A 25,638-nucleotide genomic window follows, 5' to 3' on the forward strand; every position below is an offset into this window, starting at 1 on the left:
TAAATATATATATATATATATATATAATTATATACACATTTAACACTTTAACAATAAGAAAGCAAAGACGGAAACCAAGTTTCCCCATTGTTAAATCAGACTCTTAGTTTTCCAAACAACGAAAACATCTCTGATACACGAATTAAACGGAACTGACAACTTGAGCTAACGATACCCTAAATCGCTAAAATAAACCCACTTGTTCTTATACGAAATCAGTTTCATGTAAACTCCTATTGAGTTAAAAAATAATCATGCTTGCTAACCTTTTGAGATAATAATCATCCAGCCCACTTTTATATACAACTATGCCAACTAGATATCGGAACGAACAAAAAAATCATTTAAACACCTCGATTAATACTAGCAAACCATTTTTTTTTGGTGAAAAAGTAGCAATAATTTTATAGCAATTGTACTCTTTCTAAATAATATTCGAGCGAAAACTCGTTAATACCTTTTGTACTCTTTTTGCTTACTAGTGCATCATTCCGCATTTTTTCCATCATTTTGGGGTATCGAAACCCACTTGAGAAATTCAACATCTTAATATTAAACATCCATTACACACGTACATATTTATGATTAAACCTGTCCTCCACGATCCATCTCATCTGTATCATTCTATCTGACTGATGATATTGTAGAAAAATATATAATAGTGGCAAGGTACACACAATAATTTAATTTCGCCTAAACTCTTTAAAAATACGCATCACAGCGTATCACCGTCATCCAGCCGTGTGGTTACCAATGGTAGACAATGTTGGCTTTGGCAGGTTATATCTTCTAGTGCTTAGGCTCCTTTCGATAACTGGATTTGCTTCGGCCGCCGAGTTTATAGGGAAGGAAGTAGTTCTCTTTGCAGTTCTACTGCTAAAATTTTAAGAAAATAAGAGCAATGAATATTTGACATTTCACATTGTGTTAAATATACATATAGACATATATTAAATAGACTAAATTATAACTAAAGCTTAAAGCACTAATTACTAGTATATATATTACAGGTGCAATTTTATAAAGTAAACATAGACTAAAATATATAACATTATATTAAATAATACATAACCAATTGCAAAAGTGATTAGCATTAATAGCTAACCAATTATCATTAGACCATTTGTAATTTTAAAATATTTTACACCTTTGCAATGACTATAACTACAACAATAACTTACACAGAGCGGATAACTGTTTGAAACCAGGACTTTAAAAAATCGCTTTATTTTGCTAAATTGCAAATCAAAGATGATAAGATACTGCTGAATTCAATTAGTAATATAAATCAATAACTTGTGAATAGATTGACTTAACATAAAGAACATATCCGTTCCCTAACAAGAAACTTGATAAACTAAAAAACTTAACATCTGATAAAAAAAAATATCAAATGAAATAATAAAGAAAACAGCACTATTTCTCGCTGGTTTACTTATAGAATATATTAGGATATTTTTCTTCATTATAGAGTTTTTATTGTTATATCTAAAATAACAAAAAAAACTATTGACTAATGACTGGTTAATTCTAACATTGACTTTGAATAAAAAAAATAATGCGATTAACAATGTATGAAATATACATGAATTTAAATAGGCTTCTCAATTAATATACAATTTTGTCTAGTAATTCCACACCGAGAAATAAAGATTTTCTTATCAAGATTTTCTTCGGTTATTATTACAGAATCCATAAATGAAACCAAGGTCGAATATAATTATTTCATTAGCAGACTGCATAATATAGCAACTAAATTTCACGATTTAATTTAATTATATAATAATAAAAGGTAAGAGATAAAATACATTCAAATAAAACAGGTAATAGCAATCTAAATATGTTATCTTTATAACGAAACTATCAATATATCGTCGATTTTTTTTATATATTTTTAAATTATAGGACTGTGTGGTCAAATGGTTAAGTAAGGATTTATAGTTTAGTATTTTATCTATAAAAGTGCTTGATTTTATGATCACAAATAGTTTATTTTATTATCAGAATATATCACTGTTAATAATTAATTAACATTTTTACTAATATTCACTTTCGAGAAATGCCCAGTCCAACTCGTATAGAATTAAGGTTCCAGACATTCGGCCGGTATAAGTAAAACCTATATGAAAAATTAGAAAACATCTAATTGTAAAATAAAATTTTCGTGAATAATACATAAAAATTGCATCTGTAATCGCTATAAGCACAAACATTTTTTCAAAATATTCGCGATTCATAAATTATGTTTTTGTATTAAAGTCTTTTTAATGGATTTTCCTTACATCATTTTACCTTTTAGAGGACGTGCCTTAAATTTTAATAAAAGAATATGAGTTATATCTGATTTTCAAAACGCGTCCACTGAATGTTTATTTAAGATAGTTATAAGTTACTCATTAAAGTACTATATATATTTTATAGTATATATTAATTAGAAACAATCACTTTTGCAACTGGCTCTATATTTGAACTAAAATAATATATGAAGTGCAAATAAAAAGAAATAATAGGAATCAAAATAATTTAAATAACGATAAGGTAAGCACGCTACTAACTACGAGTTTCTTGTCAAGTAACTTGCAATTGTAAACATGAAAAATAATCATCAATTCACTCCATAGCAGTTACAGTTACAAAAGTATTATTTGTCTTAAATAAAGTATCAAGTATACAGGCAACGGAATTATAAATAGTATGTCTACATACTACGAGATACTTGACAAGTACATGTCTCTTGTTAAACAGGTACATGCAGTGCTAAGATTAGATAATCATATATTGTGTCTGGTTGAGAGGGGTGGCGGTTGTGGATATGTTCTGTTAATGAGGAAATAGTTACCAGTATGTAAATTCTAGCGCTACACATGACTAATGTAAACCTTGCGTTTGAGAAAGCCGCTGTTCCGAGACGGCGACGAGATGCCCGTGTCATGGCTGAAACATTGGCACCATATCACATGCACACAAAATAGTAGATAAACACCCTCTTCAAGTAAGAGGAAATGGAAGCCCCAGCTCAGATTAATCACAAATAAATCAAAAACGAAATAAATTAAACGATAACAACAACAAAAAACAACAAATATAAAATTAGAAAACCAACTATCCGAATTAAACTATGATTAGTAGATGCACTAACACATCGGTGGAAAATAATAGGTGGAACGTTTACCTTCGCCTGCGGGTGACACCTTGGCCAGGCAATCCAAAGTATCCTCTAGGAATCACCATTCGAGCATTTCCCTGGGCCGGTCTGGATCCACCATACACCATCAAACTGGCCAAATGAGCAGCGTATCCTTCGGTCAGGATCGTGGCCTGCGAGTGATGCTTCTTGGATACCTTACCAACAATGAAAATTTGCTTCTGTTTTAGACCCAGCGAGGTATATACGCTGATGTCCTTACTGCTCCCATAAGCGGAGTACACGACAACGCCGTGCTTCTGAAAAATTCCACAATCTTATTTCGTATATATAATTTATACGGAGTATTACCTCTATTAAATTATTAAGATAAGCCGCTTTATGTCCGAGTGGATCAGTAGATAAGCCATCGGCAAAAGAAACTAGGCCATGTGGGAAATTGTGCTGTGACAACCAGGAAACGACGCGATGGTGTTGCATGTCCGGCCTTCCTGTTGTATAAATGATCAGATAACCAAGCTCCTGCCAGTGCCTGACCACATCGACTGCGCCCGCTCTAACTTTGGGATCCCTTCCGGTGACAGACATACTGGCAGTAAATGATCCGTCAATACTGAAAACCACGCATTCCGTTCTAGGTGGAACAACAGCCATGAAGAAATCGACAGCAGTGTGATCTCCTCGGACGACCATTTTCACCGGATACAAACCGTAACCGAGAGTCTTGTCATCGGGAATTGTATATGTAACTCGTCCCGCCTTGTCGGTGACCTCGGTTGTCAAATGCGTCCACTCCCCGGATGGCACATCGCGCATTACGTGAATATCTACTTTTTCACCGGTCAAAGTGATCATATCCAAAGGCCCGTACATGAATCTGCCAATAAGACACTGACTCGATCCGTCACTAACGATTACATCGTTCGCTCGGTGATTCGCCGACACGTTCTTCAACTTGACCGAAGTGCGTTTTCTAATCCACTTCTCCCTAGGTTGACCTGGATGGAAGCTCGGCTCCCTATCCTCATTACCAGATAAAGGTAGGCCTTCTAATCTTCCAACCTGTCTTAGTATGAATGCGATGACATCGCTGCTCTCCCAATAACTGGCATGCAACAGGTGAGGTAGAGCGTGAGTGGGAAAATTTGAAAGACCCTCGGGACAGTATAGGGCGTAATCCAACCGTTTTCCACCCCACCATTTCTGCTGCACTGCAAATCAAAGCGTTCAGGTTAATTGGTAAACCCAAGCACACGACGAAGTAATGATTCGAGTTTTCCGATGGTTAAAGCCAAGACTTACAAGCATTGATGGCCTGGAGAGGAATGTTATCTATGATCCCGGACACAGTGCTTTGAATGGAAACCTCCGACAGCCTTCTTGGCTGCCCACTTTCGTTAAACATTTGCGGATTACTTTGCAGGATTTCCACTTTAAAGCGTTAGTAGAGTCGGTTAATGAGGCATTTGATATAAAGCATAACGAAAAGCTTTTGATATAAAGCACTTACACAGGTGATAGGGCTGGCCGTTGCCCAACGGATACTTGGCGTACCTGGCGATGTTCACGGGTGCGAGCATTGAGAACCTGGCTGAGAGGAGAGGTTCCAGTCTGGACGCCACCGGATCGGTGGGATGGAATAGATTGTATACTTGAAGACAACATGGACGGGTTATTGCAGCTGAAAAAAATCAAAAAGCCACAAATAAATAAATAAAATAAACAATATAACAAGTAATGGACTTACAGTTTTTATCATCACTTGATGATATCTTTCGATAGGCGAGCACTAGAGCTAGAGGACTTCCAAACATGAAGAAATCGGTAATATCAAAATCGAATTTTATCTGATTCGATTGTTCACTAGTTGAAGATGATCTTCGTCTCGGAGAAGGTGCCACCAAATGTCCAGATTCATTTATGATCATATTATCATCGCCTATCAAAATATGCAAATATAATCAGAGATCGAAAATGTTGGTAAATATTAATCAATTGAAATTATACTGGATTCATCAACCAAGTATAATTTCAAATTTATTTAGAATAAATAGTTATTATTAATATTAGTATAAATTCTCAATATTCAATTTAAATTATAAAGAAACTAAATGAAGCTCAACGCCTTACAATATTATAAACTAGATCATAAATATATTGATTAAGTAACCAATTCATTTTATTTAAAAGTACCTGATTTAATACCTTTTTGATTTCCATCTTGATCCAAAATACTATTTTCGCTTCCATGTCGTGACTGATATCTAGTAGTTCTAGAAAGTGCGTCGAATGCCAATATGGATCCAACAGAGTCACCAACGATACAGATCTGACCTGAGAACCCATGACCTTCTTCAGATTTTAGAAATTCTAAAATGAACAATAATTAGTAAATTCAATAAATGTTGGGTATTATACCATACCTTGATATACCATGTTGGCACCGTTGATTGTCCTCGACACACAGTCATTGTATTCAGGGTTTGAGCAAGCCAACAAAGGAATAGCGCCAATGGGTATTGAGTCATGCGTCACTTGGGGAACATCTGTGCATGATGGGGAAACATCAAAACTGTAAGGGCTCAAACTGGAACATAAATTTCAATGAAATAACTAAATTATATGATGGACCCGCTCTGATTACCTAGACAGAATACCTAATCCCTCTGTGCAAATGGAAGGACAGGAAACCAATTTGATGGCAATGTGCCCAACCAGAGTCGGATAATGCTGCCTCATGACCGATTCAAATGCACCGCGGAATGTTGTTACGTCCGATTTTTTTGCTGTCATATCAACGTTGGCGTCGAGTACGCTACCGGCATGAAAAACGAGCAGCAAAACTGTAGTACTGCAAGTAGTGTGGCATGGGGAAGCTCCAGGTGAATCGGGACAAGGAACGTCCAGCGAATTACCCTTCCCCTTTTGCAATCCCTTTCTGGTCCCTCTCTCACTGGCAACTCGCTGTAAAAATGTTGGCGAGAAAATACTGTCATCTTCGTCGACTACAACTGTTGGAGACGAGTTTTCTGGATCTTCTTCCGTTAGCAAATCTAAAGAACTCCACTTGGCCAAAGACGAAGAGGACGTTTCGGTGGTTTGTTCCACTTCGCAGTCGTAGAATTCCTCGTCGGAGCCGGATTCCGAATTTCTTCCTAAACTCGCAATTCTCCAATTTGCTACCTGATCAAAACTCTTTGCGGAAGAACTGCTTGGCGAATGAAGCGCTCGTGATTGCTGCCATTGATCGCCATGTCTAAAATTGTGATACAATAATATATAAAAGTCCGAACGAATTTTAAGGTTACGGAGGTTATTTACTTTCGAAGGGGTAAATGGAGATTACACTCGTCTCCAGATAAATCTTCGTCCGAACCACCCGTTTCTATAGTAGGAATGTTTCTGCTGGCACTTTTTGTCATCAGAGGTGAGTCTTCTTTCTTCTCGATACTACCCAGAGTTGCAGCTAACGTTTTATGAGTCCCATTGCTTATGTTATTATCTTCATCTGGAAGCAAATTGAATTACAGCACATTTCTTCAAATGCGTCTAATCGCTACCTAAATCTTCATCTTCCAGCTGGCCCATTTTTCTTTTCAAAGCCATCTGTGTCTGTTTCTCGATTTCTCTAATATCTTCCATGGTTAAACCGTGCCATTCGTCCTGCCAAGCCCAGGCTTGCCGGTGAGCCCTTAACATAGTTTTCCTCAGTGCTATAACAGAAACACAATTTACAATAGCAAATTGGAAATAAATACAGCAGTTGATTGCATACCGACGTCGTGAATGAATCGTTCAATTTTCGTTTGCATGCCCCAGTACCTAAACTCGACTTTACACAATTTGTACGCGCACATTAGACTCTTTCCGCTGGGCGTCGGCTGGCTTTTACCCTCAACCTAAAGTAACGAAAGATGGCATTAGTAATTGAAAAAGTTTGAAGCTTTCAGATTCCTGACCTCTCGCCAACATTCCGCAAGCCAATTCTCCGCCAACGGTCCCCTGCCAGTCTTCTCGGAGACGTAAACCGTTGGATCTTCTTCCTTTAGATAATCACCTCCGTAAAGTTGATCTTTGGCCACGTCTATTAAATCCACTACGCGATTTCGCAAATCGCTTCCAGACAATTTGAAAACGTTCTCTTGGTGACCATTGTCTGCGAAATAGTACGTCTCTATTTCCAATGAGAACTTTTCGACGAATGGACAGGTGTATCTGGTCTTTGTGTAAGGGTATGCATTCCAGGCTTCCTCTTCCGCAACCAATGCATTTTTTGGTAAAATTCCCTTGAACCATCCTATTTGAACAACCCAATTCAATTATAAAATATATTAAAATGGTAATAAATATAATAATAAATCTTCTGATCACTTTAGTCTATTTTTGCAAATAAAGGTGGCAAAAATCCCAATAACAATTACATTAGATTAGATATTCTGTGTTAATAAAAATAAAGAAAATGTAAATTTAATTCATAAAATCAAAAAATATTCCAATTTGACATCTATTTATTACATTTAACTTTGAGTAATTCGTTTACATGTTTATTCACAAACATTACATTTTTTGTTATCTATTTAATCTAATATGCTGACAGCTTAATAATTTCATAATAAAATAAAAATGTATTAAAATTTCTAGCAAAATTGCATTTTCCTTAACTTTTTCGCGACAATTTTTTTAGAGGCCGTAGGAACACCTTTTTAGATTTTTTTTAATATTTTTATATTTAAAAAATGGCGGTACCAAATAAACCAAATATAACCTTATAAAATACCATTAGTTCTGACTTAAAACCGATACATATATGTACCAGTAGTCTCGAAAGGATTAAACAAGATAATTTTAGTTTTTGTTATATATAACAGATTGATACAAAATTGCGGAATAGTTATTGATTTCGTAACAACCATTAACAGAGAAAAATGTAATATGAAAGAATATTCTAAAAAATAAACAAGTTGGAAATATAGAAGTGTCAGATTTATAGAGAGTAAATCGAATACTCGATTAAGATGAGTAAGTGAAAAGAAATAAAGAATCCTTCGTTAATTAATTTAATTAAATTAATTTTACCTGGCAGATGGCTGCCGACGTGATAAATCTTCCGCGTATACTGGCCACTGCCGCCAGGACCGTCTCCGTAGGGCTCGTTTATTAAAATTTCAACTCCACTTCCTTGTCCACTGCTTTCATCCCTGCTTTTCTTCTGCAACAAACAATAAAATGAACGTCAGACGCATTAATTACAACCAATACAACTCCAATGGATCTGCACTTACCGCAATCATGTAAAGTTGGGCGATACGGTATTCTTCCACAGTCAGTGGCAGTGGGATCCGATACTCCTTTATCAACATCTTGAGGCTGCTTCTGGAATACGGACCCCAATATCATCAGCCCGCGATAAGCCCGACCAGCATTTCCTATCTCACCATCCTACCACATGCAGAAACGAGAACGACTGAAAAGAGAGAAATACTTTAGGACGCAATTACTTCGGGATTAAGTAGTTGGCACATGTTGCATAAATAACACGCTTCTTTCAGTAAGAAGAAAGTGTTTGTATAAACATTGTGCGTTTTTTTGCGTGCTGTTGCTCGAATGGTTGCTGTGTAAACGGAGTTTAATTATGCGAGAGATGGAGGATATATTTGCAACATAAATAAAAAGAAGTGGTTTTAGAAATATTTCCAGAGGCGATGACGCACGGACGCGAACGCAACACGTGCTGTATATTTTTTTCAATGCGATACAAATACAAAAAAAAATGACAGACAATTTTCAGCAACATTTTATTTTGGTTAACAATTAAAAGTTGAACAGATATCAGCTTTCCGAGAAATTCCGACCCACGCTTTCCCTTTTACGAAAGGGCGTGGGCCGCTGATCTCGATGAAACGTCTATCACATCACGACTACGCAATGGGTATAATAGGAAAATTTCTCGGAAATACAAAATTGCCAGGATCAATTTGTATACAGAAGACTTGTTGGTGGATGCGCGGGGTATGGGAAGATGTTTGCCTTTTCGGTTTTCAATAACAACTGTTTATTGTATTTCAGTTGTTCCGAAAGTGGGTTGACTGTAAACTGGATGCAATCTATCGGCGTTTTGAATGGTGCTTGTGCATAGTTTGAGTGTTAATACCGCATGAACAGAAGGACATTTTGCGCCCGGCATCAAATGGTGGAACGTATCGCAACCCCCTTTTCCAGTCGGCATTAAATATGCGTGGGTGCGATAAAGCCTGTTAAAGCCACACTATCAAATGACATTCATAAAGAACCTCGTGCTGCCCTCGCCCCCGCACTTTGCCCTGAAAACCCTCCGCAATAATCTCATTATATTAATTATTGGAATGTCAAAAGGTGGAGGTTCACTTTGAAGCCGTGAATACAAGTCTTACTCTCTCTCATTTTGGTCTCAAATTAGAAACACCAATCATTTTACAGACCTAACATGCAACGTGCTTCTATATTATCTATCCCATTCTATCGTATATACAGTCATTAAATTGCTGACTCATTACAGGTCTAGTCCAAACTCCAAATTCTAATTGCTGCACGTCAACAGATTTGTTTCCATTGTTAATTACACATTAAATCCTATAAATAATTGTATTATGTAACTATTCAAATTAAAAAAAATAATTATCCGCAAACGATATGAACATATAAATAAAATAAATCTACTACACTTTGTAGTTGAAATTTCGGTCTAATAGTATATATTCAAATGCAAAACAATAAAAGTGTTTAGGTCTAGTTAGTTGCATTGTTCAGATCTTAAGAAAACTACCTTCACTATCACTAGTGGTCTAGTCCCAAGAGACATTAATGTGATGAGTTCAAAGAGTGCCACAGGTGCTCAACAAATTTCGCTCAACGTTGTATACAAATATAACTGTTTTAATCATCAAACCATTCTCAATTTATTTTTTGTTTGTATCGATAATCGATATTTCAGTAGCATTATTGTAATTACGATATAAATAAAGGTAAAATGCTATTAATTAATTAATCCACAAATATGTAAAATAAATTATATTGTATAAAGGATTATCAATTTCAGCATGGCGGACTCTAATAAATAAATAATGAAATTATGTCATCAATAATACAATTCCAGAGAAAACATAATAATTGGGTTAAAGCAAAATCCGATAAACATGTAATTTGAACGTTATAGTCAGAACTTCTATTGCGTTCTATATAAAATAAACATTTACTGTATGTAAACTAGATTTGAATAAATATTTATCAATGAGTATTATATTTCCAAGTAAGAATTTTATTAACTTATTTTTATTTTATATGAGACAAAATATTGAAAGCAACAAAACAAAGAATATATATCGATACACGTTTTAAAATCTCATTGGATGTAAATACGTCAAATTATTTAATCAATTACATTTGAATTGAAACTGATATAACAAAATATATGTTTTGTAAATCCGCGAGTATCAGGAAAAATAAAGATAGTGGGTGACTAAACTTCTAAATTTATGTACGCGGCAAAAATTCCAGATATACTTCTAATAATTCTCAACAAAGGAAAAAATACAATTAACTATGTAAAATAAGTAAATAATATATCATGTTATATTAATTATACATATGATGACAAACACAACGTATACTAACTCCAACTCTAAGAATTAAATCGAAAAGGTTATCTCATATTTATCTATGAAATATGATACAAAGACTGGAATCATTAAATGTAAACTTATTGAATTACAGCTTCATGACTCAATGAATGAAACGCTAAAAATAATTTGATTTTTTTTGTATCAAAATCATTCAAAATTAAGTTTAAATTATATAATATGTATTTTAACTCTACACAATTAATCTGGTAGTAAATTTCATTGAATCTTAATCACTAATTAATTTACTTAATGGAATTCAATATTGATCTGCTATTGTAATTTCATCAAAATTTATATTAAAATGTTTACTTATAGTATATAAATGTTAAACCTTTAACAACTTTCTTCTTTTCTTCAATTTATTTAACTCCGATAATTGAATCCAACAAAAGTTTGATATTTTACAGTTTATTAAAGATTTTAGTTTTGATAAAATAATTAAATGTAACAGAAACCAATTTAGATAAATTTAACTGTAAATACAATTAATGATTATTGCACCACTTCCAATTTGCTGAGCAGAAAAAAATAATGTCTATTATTCTAAATAAACGCAGAAAACAACACATTCAATGGAAATGTATTTATTAAAAGTTATCGCTTTTGCGATGAAGAATTAATTCTAAAATACACATTGAGGTAGATTACATACGAACGTAATTAGTTTACTAATAATATAAATGTTTACTATTTATGAATAACTAACACTTTCGGTGTATAGACGCACTTTTTGAAAGATTACTAATACACATATTATATATTTTATTTACATTTTTTATTAGCCCTAATTCTAGATAAACCTTAGTCTTTCTGCCCAATTTATTTAAATACTACTATAAAACTAGATTAATCGAGGATCTAATACATAAATCGCATATAAAGAGACTTGACTATGTAGAAGAAAAAAGGCAATTATGTATAATAAAATAATTTGGTGTACTATTTTTTTATTTTACTTCATTAATATTTTGTTTTTTTTTGTAATTTTGTTACCTGACTATAATGAATGCGGTCTTACCGAAGTTGGACTATGCAAAATATGGCTCTATTATGTAAGTTTAATACATAATAATCAAACGGTGCACACATTTAAAATACTAATTAAATATTCTATGATTAACTATTTTATTGATGGTAAACAAGATCTTGTTGATGAGTAATCAATCAATCGCCAGTTAATTGAAAATGCTTTTATGTTCCGTTATAATCTATAAGAGCGACTTCTGTTTGTTAAATAATAATAGCAGTAAATTACATTTTAATTGTTTGTTCAATAATTACAAAAAAAAATAAGCGATTATTCAATTACTTTAAGTATTTTTTTTGTATTACGAGTTAAATATTCTGTTAAGTTAAATTAAAGTTATTACTTGAATATAAAATGTAATATGTTTTTTTTATGAATAATTAGATGTATATTAATAACAATAATTCTTGAATGATAACAAAAAAATTTGCATTCATTTAATATAATTATAAACTTCACTAGTTATTAAATAATAGTAGTGTAGTTATAAACTTACATATAATTAAATTAGATTTTTTGTAATTATCATCAAAATTAAGCAATTTATTAAATTATTTATATATCAAATAACCTGAGACAAAATATGTTATACATTTAATTTGTATACTTTGTCGACAACTATTTAAGATATTTTTTATTAATTATTTTATTGCATTAATTGACTATTACAAGAATTATAAGTAATCATTTTTTGTTCTTAAAAATTACATACAATAAATATGTTATTCAAATTAAAAGTTAAAAAATTCGGAATTTACGATGACAAAACACTGATTCAGTCAATAAATTAATAGTTATTTCTAACTTACTTCATCTGGATTTTATATTTTTTATCAATGTAAGTACATTCTTGTGAAAAACATTCTTTATTGAAGAAACTATCGGATTTTGTATAAAATCGACCGGCAATTAAATTTTATGAACAACAAAGTGTACACTATTAAATCATTGCATCAGATGTGGATACACGAGTGGTGTAAAATACAAGAAAAAAGCGACTTACATTTGAAGTAACGATGGTGAGAAGATGTTGTCCCATTCAAGAAAATTGTCAGATTTTTTATTAGTTTTTTATGTTTTCTTATTTGAAGAGTGACATGGGGGCACGCTCGACGCCCGTCGTCGGTCTGAGCGGATCCGAGGCTCGGACGAGTTGCGGCCAAGGTTCCAAACAAGACACGACTGTGGCCGAGAGCATCCGAACCACCAAATATTGATCGAGAACAGAACATCGTACCTTGGTTTGGTGTGGAAAAAATGGATATTATTGGAAGAAAGCAACAAAATCCATAAGCGAAAGTGGAACAACAATAACAGTAACAACATAAATAACAACAACGGCAACAACAAGAGCGGAGATAAAACGTAGACGTATGAAGTATAGGAAACGCCGAACTTACCGGAATATTTTAATAACGAAACTTTTTGATTAGATAAAAGCGCGATTATTAGAATATTATCGCGTGTGTTTGCTGTGCGCTCGCCCACTCGACGCTTTCATTAGAGTGTGAACAGAAAACAAAACAAACAATAACAATAACGAGTGTAATTATACGGATTAATTAATATCATTGCAATTCAGCGAAGGTAATCCATGAGGGACAAAAGCAAATCAACCTTTCGCTAATTATATTTGGGTAGAAGTAAAGAAGCCAATTCAGACGCAGACAACGTGAATCACGATGCTTTAGGTCAGGGGTTAAGAGGCCGCATTCAATATTAAAATTGGCATATGCCGGATGAGGGGGCAAATTTTTTTTTGCTTACCTAGATTCGGTCAATCCGAGCTTTTCCATCATTTAACTTCAGAGAAAAAAAAAGTACACCAAATTAAGTTAAGTTAAACCGAATTAATGGTGTTGTTTGATACCAATATGACTGAATCTAATGGTAATTAAATTAGTTCACCTAAAGCAACAAGCCGTTCTGAAGGTTATTCTTTTATTACGAATACCACAATAACGAAAACAAAGCTTTTACAAATACTAATCTTATCTACGTATTATTAAAAAAACGTACTTAGTAATATCTATTTACTAATCGTGGATTATATTTGTTTTCCCGGTGTATGTCTAGTTCCTATTTTGCGATTTGAAAGAGAAATTTGAATTGAAAGAGCAAGAATAAGTTAAAGATGGAACTGTTTGTTCTTTCAGACTTTTAAAGATATTAATATTGCAACATGAAACTAAATCAAAGCTTCTACACATAAATTCACTACGACTTCCAAACAAAAACGAACGTTGGGCTGGATAGAGGGAGATATTACGCGTTGAAGTATTCAACGTGTTTAGATATTGCATTATTACAATAATGTATATTTTATTGCTACATTTTAGTTTCATATAATACTTAAATAATTTTTTATCTACTTTCAACATTTTTGAGATATTATTTATTTGAATTAATAAACAACTATAGAAAGTTTTCCTGACTTTACAAATGAGATATCTCAATAAATTCTTTAGTTAACTGACAAAGGAGTAAAATATCGGGTATCAAAATTGGTACTTGCGTAATCGGATTAAATTAAGTATTAAATAAAACAATCAAAATAGTTCCTACTTCCAAGATGTTTTAGGAAACAAATTTTCTTCGATTTCATCAATCGCACTAGAATAAACTGTGCCAAAGACATCAAAAGTATATTACTGTAGTGTCAATGATTCTATGTTTTGTTGCTCTGAAATTTCCCTTAGGTATCTTATATTCAAGTGATAATATTTATTAGATAGTATGTCAGAGAAAAAAGAAGTTCATTTATTTTCTGAATACTTTTATCGCAGAATGAGAAAAATCTAAATAAAAGGATTAAAGTAGATTCGTCACCAAGGTTTCCATATGTAATTAGATTAGATTGCCATGCGTTTTGATAAAACGTTGGTAATTTGGTGAAATCTTATCAAATGGCAAGACACATTCAAATAATAATGGTCTCAAAAACATATTTAAATAGTAATAGATTGGAACATATTAATAATTACAAATGTTTTCAATTATTTATAATAATTTTATTGTTGTTAAAATAAACATTATTATTTTTAAATTAGTAATTAGGTACATTTTAACAAAAGTAGAACATTTAACCAGATCAAATGAAAAAAAAAAAAGTTTAAATTAATTTAAGTTTAATTAAATTAAGCCAATCATTTGATATTGTTTCAAATATTAAGTAAAAGACTTATTCAGATTGCGACTATGAATAAAAACAACATACGATTATTGCTATATATTTTTAGTAATTTATTAGTCATAATGTATTTTATAATAACTATAATAATTGAACTTAATTATTTCACAAATTACATTTCTTTAGTGTCCATTTCTCATATATAATTATTATTACATATTAACATTATTCATAAAATACCACAAGAAGTATTTATATTAGAAAAATATTAAAAATTAATTTACTTTATTCTGTAAAATTTGACATTGACGAAAGCACTACGGTCAGTAGATATTATATAAGTATTATGTTTTTCTTTATATGCAATCAATGATAGTTATGATGGAATCTTAAATTTCACAAATGTTTATTTTGAAATAAAAATAATAATATTTATTGCAACAATCATAATATAAACTAAACACAATAACAAAAAATAAAACTAATTGAAAACCGTAGTTGAATAGCCAAACCAATGTATTGAATTATTCAATAAGGAACTCCAATAATGAAATTCTTCATCGATTCCAATTGAAATCTATGTATGTTAATAATCACCACCCAAATACCGACAAGAGAGTTAAAATGAAATTTCCAACTTAATTGAAAAGTAAACAGCAAAACTACAATCTCCCAGAAAACAATAGACTATTAAAAATTCTTAAATAATCATTTAACTTATATATTGATAATCATATTTTCTTTTACTTTCATTTAATAATTGCCTATACGGTTTTATTACATTGAACACTGATTATTTAGAGTTAATGATCATGATTTAGGATCATTTTAATAAACAAACATAAAACGTTTTCAATGTCATTCAAGCATTTTCAGATTTTTTTTCTTTTTAACATTTTTTTTCCACAGGAACTTCTTTAATTTCACCTTCATTTTTTTACTTCATTGCTAACAAGGTTTCCTAATTTTTTCACTGAAAAACTATCATTTTCTGCATTTTAATTACATGGACATTTTTGAAATCTATTGACTCAATATTTATAATTTATATAATTTACAACATTTATAATTTACTAGATATCTGCTCTCCTGGCTATATTTTGCTTGAAATTGCGGATTTGATTAAATCAAAGCTTCGTTATCAGGTAACGACAACCATTTTCTGAACTTTTATAAGTAAATCTTCTATAGAAGGATACTATTGAATGTTCTATCTACTAGAATTTAAATAATAATGGCTGATAATTACTTTTATAAATAAACATATTATGTTATAATATTCATGTTTTACTAAATTAATAAACAACAAAAATATATTATTTTTCGTAATTGAAGCAAATGGAATTGCAGTGGATCGAACCTTCCCCAAGCATAAAATAATCGAACATGTTTGTACTGTCCTTGTGGTTTGTCCAATTAATTCATGTACACATGTATCGATAAAACCAGAAATGTACGAGTTTTATGAGTAAAATAAAACCGTGCCTGCTGTCCCTGTATTTGCTGATTATACATCATGATTAATTAATAAAGCATTAACATGCAAAAGGTCAACGAGTTTAAACATAATTAAATAACTGATTTAATGGAAAAATACTTTTTAAAATATTAAATCCAACTATTTTATGAAATTATTTCATCGAAGCCATTTAAAGAAATTGTGCTGCCCATTGAGAAACATTCCCCTCGTTCCGCGGAAATTCTGAGATTCATCGGAACGAACTCTTGGCATTCCCTTTCTGAACTATCCAAACTTCTCGTTTTCAACAACTTAAAAAGATTTATTATTTCCAATACAACATTCCTGACATCGCATTTATTAATAACACGTTAAAAAACTGTAACTGTCGATAAACTTTTAATTGGATTTCGATATTCTGTAGTACTAGCAATAATAGTATCTAAATATATTTAGTCTTCATAGTAAATAACCATCAACAGCGAGGTTCTTATCACTTGTTATAACAACAATATATAATAATATTTCGCATAGTGCGGCTTCGATTCACAATTACAAAAAAGAAAAGAAAAACTAAATTTTAATTGAGCAAAATAAAAATAAATTCTATAAAATGCGTACACAAATTATTTTTTATACATAAATTGTCGTCTCTTTTTGTTTTTTTTTGTATGTATGTTTCTCGATTAGTTCGGTTAAAACAGTCCGGGATATTGGCTGAAACGATTATCTTGATTTTATGTTCATTTTCTTTTATGGATTATTTATGTACAAATAAATTCTAAAGTAATTAATTAAATAATATTCATCTATGCATTATTCTTTAAATTACTGTACGCTATGGATAATTAATACTGTGGATAATGACAACAGTGTAGATATAGTCTTAAATAAAATGTGTTGTTCCATTGGATGTATCATGCTAGTCGCGTATACCAAATTCGTTGAGAATGTTTATTCGGTATATTTGTCGGGGCGTCGCGACGCCTCGGAGCGGAGAACGCCGTCACCTTTGACATTTCGGAGAGAGCAAGTTCTGGTTAATATAGGCAAATCGGAGAGAAAGAGCAACGCTTTGGACCGACGTAAGAGAGGGATAGAAAACAAAAACGAATCTGATGAGTTGAAACTGGTCGAGGCGAGGGTTATTTCCGGGAACAAGCAATGTTATTTTCATTATATCATTAAACAATTATAGTATTTCGCGACGGAGTACTGAAATTGATGACATTTTGTTAATGATTCACTTAATACGCCACTGTTTGTAGTGATCAAACTAGCTCCAAATCTAGTTTTCTATAAATTATCAACGATTTTACTTAATTTATAAACTATCAGATAAAATATGAAAAATGTAACTAAATCTGAATTTGTCATATGTATATGTTACGGCAAAATCTTTTTTCTATTAATTACTGTTTGAAAATAAATGTTTAATCTATATTTTCCTCATATTAAATAGGATCTACGCACGTACTTATTCATTCTCTCCAATTAATCTCACATTCTCCAAACCAATGAAGTGACGGTGTACATTTTCCGGATAATATAGATGCAATTTAAATTTCATTATTTAAGTCTACTTTTACATCAGTTGTAAGCAAATCTATATATTTACCACTGTACCACCTGTACCGTAACATATACAAATTATTTAACTAAACTATATAATTTTTAATCTGGCAATAAAAAAAACTGTATATTAGATCAGGTTATGCTATGTTAGTATGGATTGCGTGATGAAATGGGTTTCACTAGTCACATTAAGTGAATAATTAAATCAAGAGTTGCACGTAAGGAATACAAATAAATACAAATTCCATAAATAATGATAATATAAATGCAGCAATTTCTCGCATAATATAGGTAATCATTTCCGCCACTAATAAACGTACTAATAGAGCACTATAAAACTTAAAAATTAACAGAACAAAAAAAAACTTCTCTGCACAGTCAAGTTTGCATATTAATAAAAATAATCTAATTTTATGTTGAAAAAAAAGATTGTAACTATCTACTACAAAATACTTTATACTTTAAGAAAACAAATAGTACATTCTTTCTGTTTTATAACAATCCCCCATTCTTTTAGAGTATCCAATAATACCACTTTTAATATGTCTTAAGAGTGATATTGAAGGATTTACGAAAATGTCAAGTACGATGTTCAGTTTAAAATTAAACAGCAATCCAGGTGATTTACGCACATCGAAACCCTTGCAAAATGCAATTTTTCAAGATTAAAAGTGAGAACGAACAATAGGTATTGTTTGTCGAAATAGAAGTTGAGTGGGCTTATTGTGCACGGGGAAGCCAAAAAAGATTGCAAAATCGTGAACTGAAAAGAAACAGTAAGTGAATGTGTTTTTAAGTTTACAATAAGAATTCAAATGCGAACATATTTAAAATTTTATAGCATGACTACCAGATGCAATAAAATTTAAATATGTTCACGATTCATTCATTTATATTAGACAATAAAAAATATATTAATTTAATAAATATGTTTATATGTTTACTTAAACTAATTTAACTTGTAGGTTGTCTAAAAAGAATAGAGCTTCCTCGCATAGTACAGATTCACTATATTACGGTTAAGAAAACCGAACTTTAAATAAGCAATATAAAAATAAATTCTAAAAAAATAGTACACAACATATTCGTACTTTTACTGTTACGTATCTTTTTATATTGTTTGTGCGTTTTTAAAGTTTTCAGTTTCAAAGAGTGTGTATTTTGGTGGAACCAATTCTGGAGTTTTTTTAACTTGTGATAATAATTCCAAAAATAAAATAAATAAAAGATTAATATTACTACTATTCCCATAAATTTATCTATGATACTTTTGTAGTTTAATAAATTCATATACCAAGTATAAATATTTCAATTCTAAATATTGATCATATTTTCATATTCCAGATTTGCATGGTTAGAAACAAATGAGATAATACAAGACGATCTCCAAAAGAAATCAAGTTAACAAAACAAATAAATAAGACATGTCTAGAAACTGACAAATCTTATTATAATATATGGAATATTAGACATTTAAAATACTCTATATAAATGTAAAGCACGCACGAATAAACAATAACTTTAACATTTTATTTTTTGTTTGTTGCAGGTCAATATGAGTTTATGCATGGTTTGTAACTTCGTTAGCACATACCAGTTGATGTCAGTTTATATGCAGGTTTGCGTATGTCATATACAGTTTATAAATAGGCTGCACCACTATACTCTGCAATCACTTTTTAATGCAAAACTCAGTTACTGTTCCATTGAATCAGACTATAATGGCCAAACAAACAAACCTCAAAATACTTAAATAATAGAAACAGTACAACAGGTTTTGAAATAGATGTTGTCGTGTCAGTGCACAATTATATCTGCAAAACACTATTCGACACTTAGCAAGTAACTTTGTTAAGTTTTTTTTATAGTTGTGCACATCAGTAGTTCGTCACAGCACTCTTAAAATCCTAAAATATATTCATATTGTAGAAGACCGAGATTGAATACAGCTGTTAGAGTACACAACAAGCTATAAAATTACATATTTAATGGTTCTATTACAGCTTTGTTTTATCTCATGCTCCCGGTATTACCTTTGCGTCTACTTTATAATAATAACTACTGTATAATAAAATAATGGAACCTTTGGTTGAAGCAGCTAACTTTTTATTTATTTATGATATTTATATTATTGTATTGAGTTTTTTTATTTTGTAATTTAACTGTTTCTAACTTACATTTTTAAATATATGCATTTAAGTACTATAATAAGCATTCTCGTTGTTTTGCTCTCTCATTCAAAAATGACATTATTATTTGTTTTTTTATTACTATAATACTTTTATATACAGTAAACCTTTCCATAACGCGCTAGTCTCACAATGCGGTTTCCATATAACTGTGATCAAAAATGTCGATAGCACTTCGCGAACTATTTCGGGAAGAGACATTATAATCTAAAGCTTAGATGAAGATGAATTGATGGCATTAATTGATTCATATGGATAAATAATAGATTGACAATTTCAATATGAATTATGTAAAAAAGAGAAAGTAAATAATTAGAATTAAGTTTCAATAGACGCGTTCTGATTGTATTATGTCTGAGTTTATTTATAACGCGGTACGAATTAATCGTGTTCAGGGTTTATATTTTTTAACATTGGTATTAAATGGTGCACATCTTCAAATAAAATGTAAAACAGTAGTTATGGGCTCGTATTAGACATTTTAATTAAAATTCTTATTTTAACAGACTTTCGCGATACACTAAACTTGAGAATAATACTCGACTACGAGAAGTATCAAATTAAATAAATTTAATCTGAATTATAAAGCAGTTAACTGTTGACACAAGTTTTGTAACAAATTACTTCAATTATTAAAAATAATTGGAAATTTACTATTTGATAGTTCTCTACTGATAATTTAAAATAGATTTAGCAATATAAAAAAATGTTATGTAATCAAATAGTTCAAGCAGATCGTACGAAAATTGATGGATAACTAAACACAACTTTACTGCGTGTTCTGGTAATTTTCAGATTTCAGCTTAAGATCGCATATGCATAAAATCTATTTGCAGCAGCTACATAAAAGTAGTGAGTAATGACATAATATTTTACTGGAAGAAATCTCCCAATTTTAGTATTACAAATAAAAAGAAAACTGTAGGTCACTCTACGTATTACGTGTACATTACAAAAAAACATTCCCAGACAAAACAGCAGACACTTTGCTGTTTTTTTCTACCGTTTGCTCTAAATTTAGTTTCATGGGAAAACTAGAACCGCGGCTCTAGAAACAGGCGGCCACAACATGCCAAATAGCTGAGAATGAAAACAGAAACGCTCTCCTCTCTTTGATGTGTCCTGAGATGCGTTACGTGCGTTCCAAGGATACGCGAACAGGATTATATTAAGCAGGAAGAAAAAAATAAGGCAATGAGAATTTCGCACACGAATCGGTTCTCTACGCAAAGAGGAATCACTCGAGAGGAAGGAGAAGGACAAAAAAAGGAACGGAGCAGGAATTATATATTATATAAAATTAAACGAAAACGAACGCACGCACTCTCCTCCGCTTACGTCACTGACGCTCGGTATGACGTCATTGATAAATCGATGCCGGCCGAAAGACTCGTCGTCCTTGCCTACCGAGCACATAAAACCCCCTCCAGCCCACAGTGGTCGTAAGGGCTCTAAAAGGATTCAAAAGTATTTTAAAAGCGCGACGATGATGATGATGAAACGTCATATCAGAAGTAATTGCATCCGAGTGATACACTCTGCACCACGTAAATGGGTCAGAAGATCTCTTTCTTGATAAAAATCTACGGAAGTTTCCGGTTAAGAAATTTAGAAAATACTTTCATATTCACTATTGTACTGATGTTGCGTAAATGTTGATAATACACGAATCAATTCAAAATTAAACAAATATAAATAAACGGACAGAAAGACCTATAGCCCTTTGCAGCAGATCAATTTGTATTTATTTTGTTGTAATAAATGTTATTATTATAAATACACTATGTAGCTTTCACCAATTAACGCGCGTACATTTATTAGAGCTATTTGAGCCAATAACCTTGGCAAGATTCCACCTATAAAGATTATATTTACATTTAAAAATTTTGCTTTACTTTTATTAACGCAAATTTTGTAAACTTGTAGTCGAAACATAAGATTTAATGTATACACGGTCTCGATTCGAAATTGTCAAGTGATTATTTTCTTATACATAAATGATCGTTTATTTTTCATTCATATAGTCAAGTCTCGTTTTGTGCTGTTTATTTTTTGTATGTGGTTTAAAATATTCTTTTTTTCATTTGAAGTTCATATATAGATTATTCTTCAATATTACATTAGTTATTTTAACAAATCTTAGATCATTAAATTATACTTATATACTTATATAAGTATGAATTTTTCAATTACAAGTAATTTGTCTTCATTTGCAAAACTTTCTTGCTGATAACATATATTTTACCAAATATATACCAAAAGAATCTACTTTATCTGCAAGCTAATCATACATTGCACTATTATTATTATATTGCTATTTTAATCGACAACCTTTCCTTATTTGATTTAACTCTTTGGTACACACAATGTACCACCTTTTGAACATCCCTAGTGGGGCATTATTATAATTTTCTAAATGTCCAGGAAAGAGGAATTATTCTTTAATGTGGTGGGTATATCAAAGGATGAATCTTGATAAGCCAAACTTCTGTAGACGTAGTTGTCTGGAAATTATTTGGGTCTAGAAATTTAGGAATTTCTAGCCCTTCAAAGAGTTAAGAATAATTCGATTCTCAAACATAAAAAAAATGTTTTCACGAAGCCTTTAGAAACTTGATTAGCTTCTAAAACTAGTGCAATTTATTTTGTAAATTGTATGGAAAATATCATACTTTATCGAAGACGTGCGAAATGATTAGAAAGAAAGCTTAACAGCATTCCTGATTATGGTTGAAATGTGATAAACATTATTTGATATAATAATGTAGACTTTGACACTGTAGGGATTTTGATACTGTCTGGATTTTCGAATGTCGTGAATTTAATTGTCGGGATTTTGATTCGAACCTGTTATTTTTGTGTATGCAGTATCTTTTTGTTTTTATTAATATTACTTTGATATTTTAATAACGCTGTTAATCTTGATTAACCATACAAAATAAACCTTACATATTATTTAAAAAAATAAATAATTTAATTATGGCGGAAAGACCACAATTTATTAAAAAAAAAATTATTAGCATTATACGTAAACTCTTTATTAAATTTGAAAGAGAATATGTTGTCAAAAATGTTTGACACACAAAACAAATTATTAAAATATATTCACTATGAATAATTCATACACATTTTTAATATGAAAGATTTTACAAATCTATTGAAATTAAATCTTATTATATTTTCTTTCAAATCCTCTTAGATATTTATAGACTATAGTAATAAAATATAAAACCAATTTTGCCGTAAATATATTTTCTAAGGTTTTCTTTCATTTTATTTTAACACCAAGTGAACCTTCAATAATATTTTAATAAAGCTGTAATCACATAGATAAGGCTGTAATCACATAGATAAAAATGATTTTCTTTTTTCCGAAATTGTAATTCCAATTCTGCCTCTTTCTGATAAAAAATAACTTATTAAGACTAAATTCTAAGTCTTAATGGCATTTCATAATAATAATTGCATTATGTATTTATTTTCACCACTAAGAACTACGAAGATTTGACACTGATTAAAGATAGGACATCGTTAGACAATATGCTCACAAAGCATGAAGTGTTTAATTTTTTTTTTAATTCACTGTATAATTACTCATCATATGTGCTTTATTAAGTCTAAGTTCATAATACCAATAAGAGCATCAGTTTTATGAAGTGTATATTTTAAATTTAAATAAACAAATAAGTAGAATAAAATAAGTATTCTCCCTGGACCACATTCGGTATATCTATTTTGCCAAGTTAAGCGAAAAACTTTTCGTTTCATGATAGAACAACTACGGACAAACACAAATAGGTCGACGGGCGCCATGTCATATTATTGGAAACCCCTGGTCTAAGTTAAAAGTGTCTTTATGTAAGATTGAATTAGTGTTAACCACACAAAGTTTATAAAAAAATGACTTTTATAAAATATTATGAATATAATTTTACTTCTTATTGTAGGTACACAACTGACGGACATGATTATTAAATAAGTAATGAATCTCAACATTTTATACGTAATTGAAAATAGAAATAATTGTCGATTGTTTTAAACAATTATTTACGCTACTCACACGCATCGCGGAAACAATGTGCAATGTTTACTTTGTTTAATTTGGTCTCTTGTTGGCACATTATATGGAATTAGCTGAACACGTGGCTCGGTGACCTCCCCAAAATCCACCATTGCATTCCTGGATTAAAGCTATTTCCATTACATAGTGGTGTAATGAGTGGAAACGGGATGATATAATCCAGATGCCTGACTTTAACTTCGCAGATCAAAATTGCACTCTGTTTATTTTTATATATACATTTTATTATTTTATGTAGTTGAATCCACCTTTTCAGTTTTGTACAACGTACGTCATCTGCTTTCGGCTGAAAAAATATTTATTATAAATAACAAACGCGTATATTAGTTTCATATACAAACTTAAAAATCTTATATATAACATTATCTAATTTATTAGATACAACTTGTAAACATTGAGATATTAAAACATAAAAACATAATTTACCAACAATAAAAAGAATAAATAATTCCATCGTGTATATGTAAGAACGTAAAATGCACTACTTCAATTTCATACTTTGAACCTTGAGTAGTTTCCTTAATAAAATGAACTTACATTTCAAATAAAAGAAAATATGATACTCTCGTTGAAATTGCATTTGGTGAAAACTATGGCAATCTAAACAAACCTGGCGGCAAATCATTAACACGGTGTTCCATTAAGTGTATCTGAACTAGAAATTGCAAAATATCTAAATCGTTTCAACGAGTTCCATGTATTTCTCTTAAGTTCATTATACAAATAATTGTAATAGTATGTATTTATTTATGAACATTAAATAATATTAATATACACAATCTAAATATGTATTTATAGATATTTAAGAATAAAAAAAAATTATGTGTTGCATTTATGAATATAAATATATGCAATGAGTTATAGGTCGCAGTCTTTTCGCCCCAAATACAAATATTATAAGTGTCCATTAAAAAGTAATGGATAGTATTACTATTATATTTGATATATTAATATTTTTTATTGATATTCTAAATAATTTTCATTAATAATTAGCTTTCAAAATGATATAAAGGAAATGTGCATAAAAAAGTATTGTTTATTGTGTTCGTGTGGCTGTGTGTATGACATGTACAATTATCGTAGCTAGTTCAATTTCATTTTTATCAATCATTTTAAATTCCAATTTAAATGAAGAAGAACTTATGTCGTTCTTTATTAGATCTGCTCATTCTAAATGATAAATATTAAAATTGATGAACAGGATTTAAATAATTCAGTAAAATAATTTAACTTTTAGATTAAACATGTTCAACGTCTCATAATTTGAAATGCTTCATTATTTGTACCAAAAAAAAAACAATTGTTGCATAAATAAATAACAAAAAATGTATTTATAAAATCATAATTAAATAAAAATAATTAATTGTTGGCCAT

At 30.7% G+C, this 25,638-nt stretch overlaps 1 protein-coding gene across 5 annotated transcripts in view; it reads right to left on the reverse strand.

The window, feature by feature from the left end:
* Positions 1-17: 17 nt before the first annotated feature.
* LOC108568350 (protein retinal degeneration B) overlaps positions 18-25,638 on the reverse strand; it is a 29,045-nt gene continuing 3,424 nt past the window's right edge. Inside the window, exons 1-17 of one of the 5 annotated variants that reach the window (XM_017929377.1) lie at positions 12,834-13,024; positions 8,428-8,609; positions 8,222-8,354; positions 7,105-7,442; positions 6,921-7,044; positions 6,706-6,858; positions 6,467-6,653; positions 5,790-6,401; positions 5,569-5,732; positions 5,351-5,515; positions 4,893-5,084; positions 4,656-4,826; positions 4,448-4,576; positions 3,497-4,356; positions 3,173-3,444; positions 2,840-2,934; positions 799-876 (exon numbers count right to left, since the gene is read on the reverse strand). In XM_017929377.1, the coding sequence (XP_017784866.1) occupies positions 2,859-2,934; positions 3,173-3,444; positions 3,497-4,356; positions 4,448-4,576; positions 4,656-4,826; positions 4,893-5,084; positions 5,351-5,515; positions 5,569-5,732; positions 5,790-6,401; positions 6,467-6,653; positions 6,706-6,858; positions 6,921-7,044; positions 7,105-7,442; positions 8,222-8,354; positions 8,428-8,505 (3,654 nt within the window). In that variant the 5' untranslated portion in view covers positions 8,506-8,609; positions 12,834-13,024 and the 3' untranslated portion in view covers positions 799-876; positions 2,840-2,858. Of the gene's footprint in view, positions 877-2,839; positions 2,935-3,172; positions 3,445-3,496; positions 4,357-4,447; positions 4,577-4,655; positions 4,827-4,892; positions 5,085-5,350; positions 5,516-5,568; positions 5,733-5,789; positions 6,402-6,466; positions 6,654-6,705; positions 6,859-6,920; positions 7,045-7,104; positions 7,443-8,221; positions 8,355-8,427; positions 8,610-12,833; positions 13,026-25,638 lie in introns of those variants that run through there. The other 4 variants (XM_017929379.1, XM_017929375.1, XM_017929376.1 and 1 more) reach the window with 4 other exon arrangements.

The sequence above is a fragment of the Nicrophorus vespilloides genome, unplaced genomic scaffold (assembly GCF_001412225.1).
Source record: "Nicrophorus vespilloides isolate i.1.1-1 unplaced genomic scaffold, Nicve_v1.0, whole genome shotgun sequence".
NCBI classification, from domain to species: Eukaryota; Metazoa; Arthropoda; class Insecta; order Coleoptera; family Silphidae; genus Nicrophorus; species Nicrophorus vespilloides.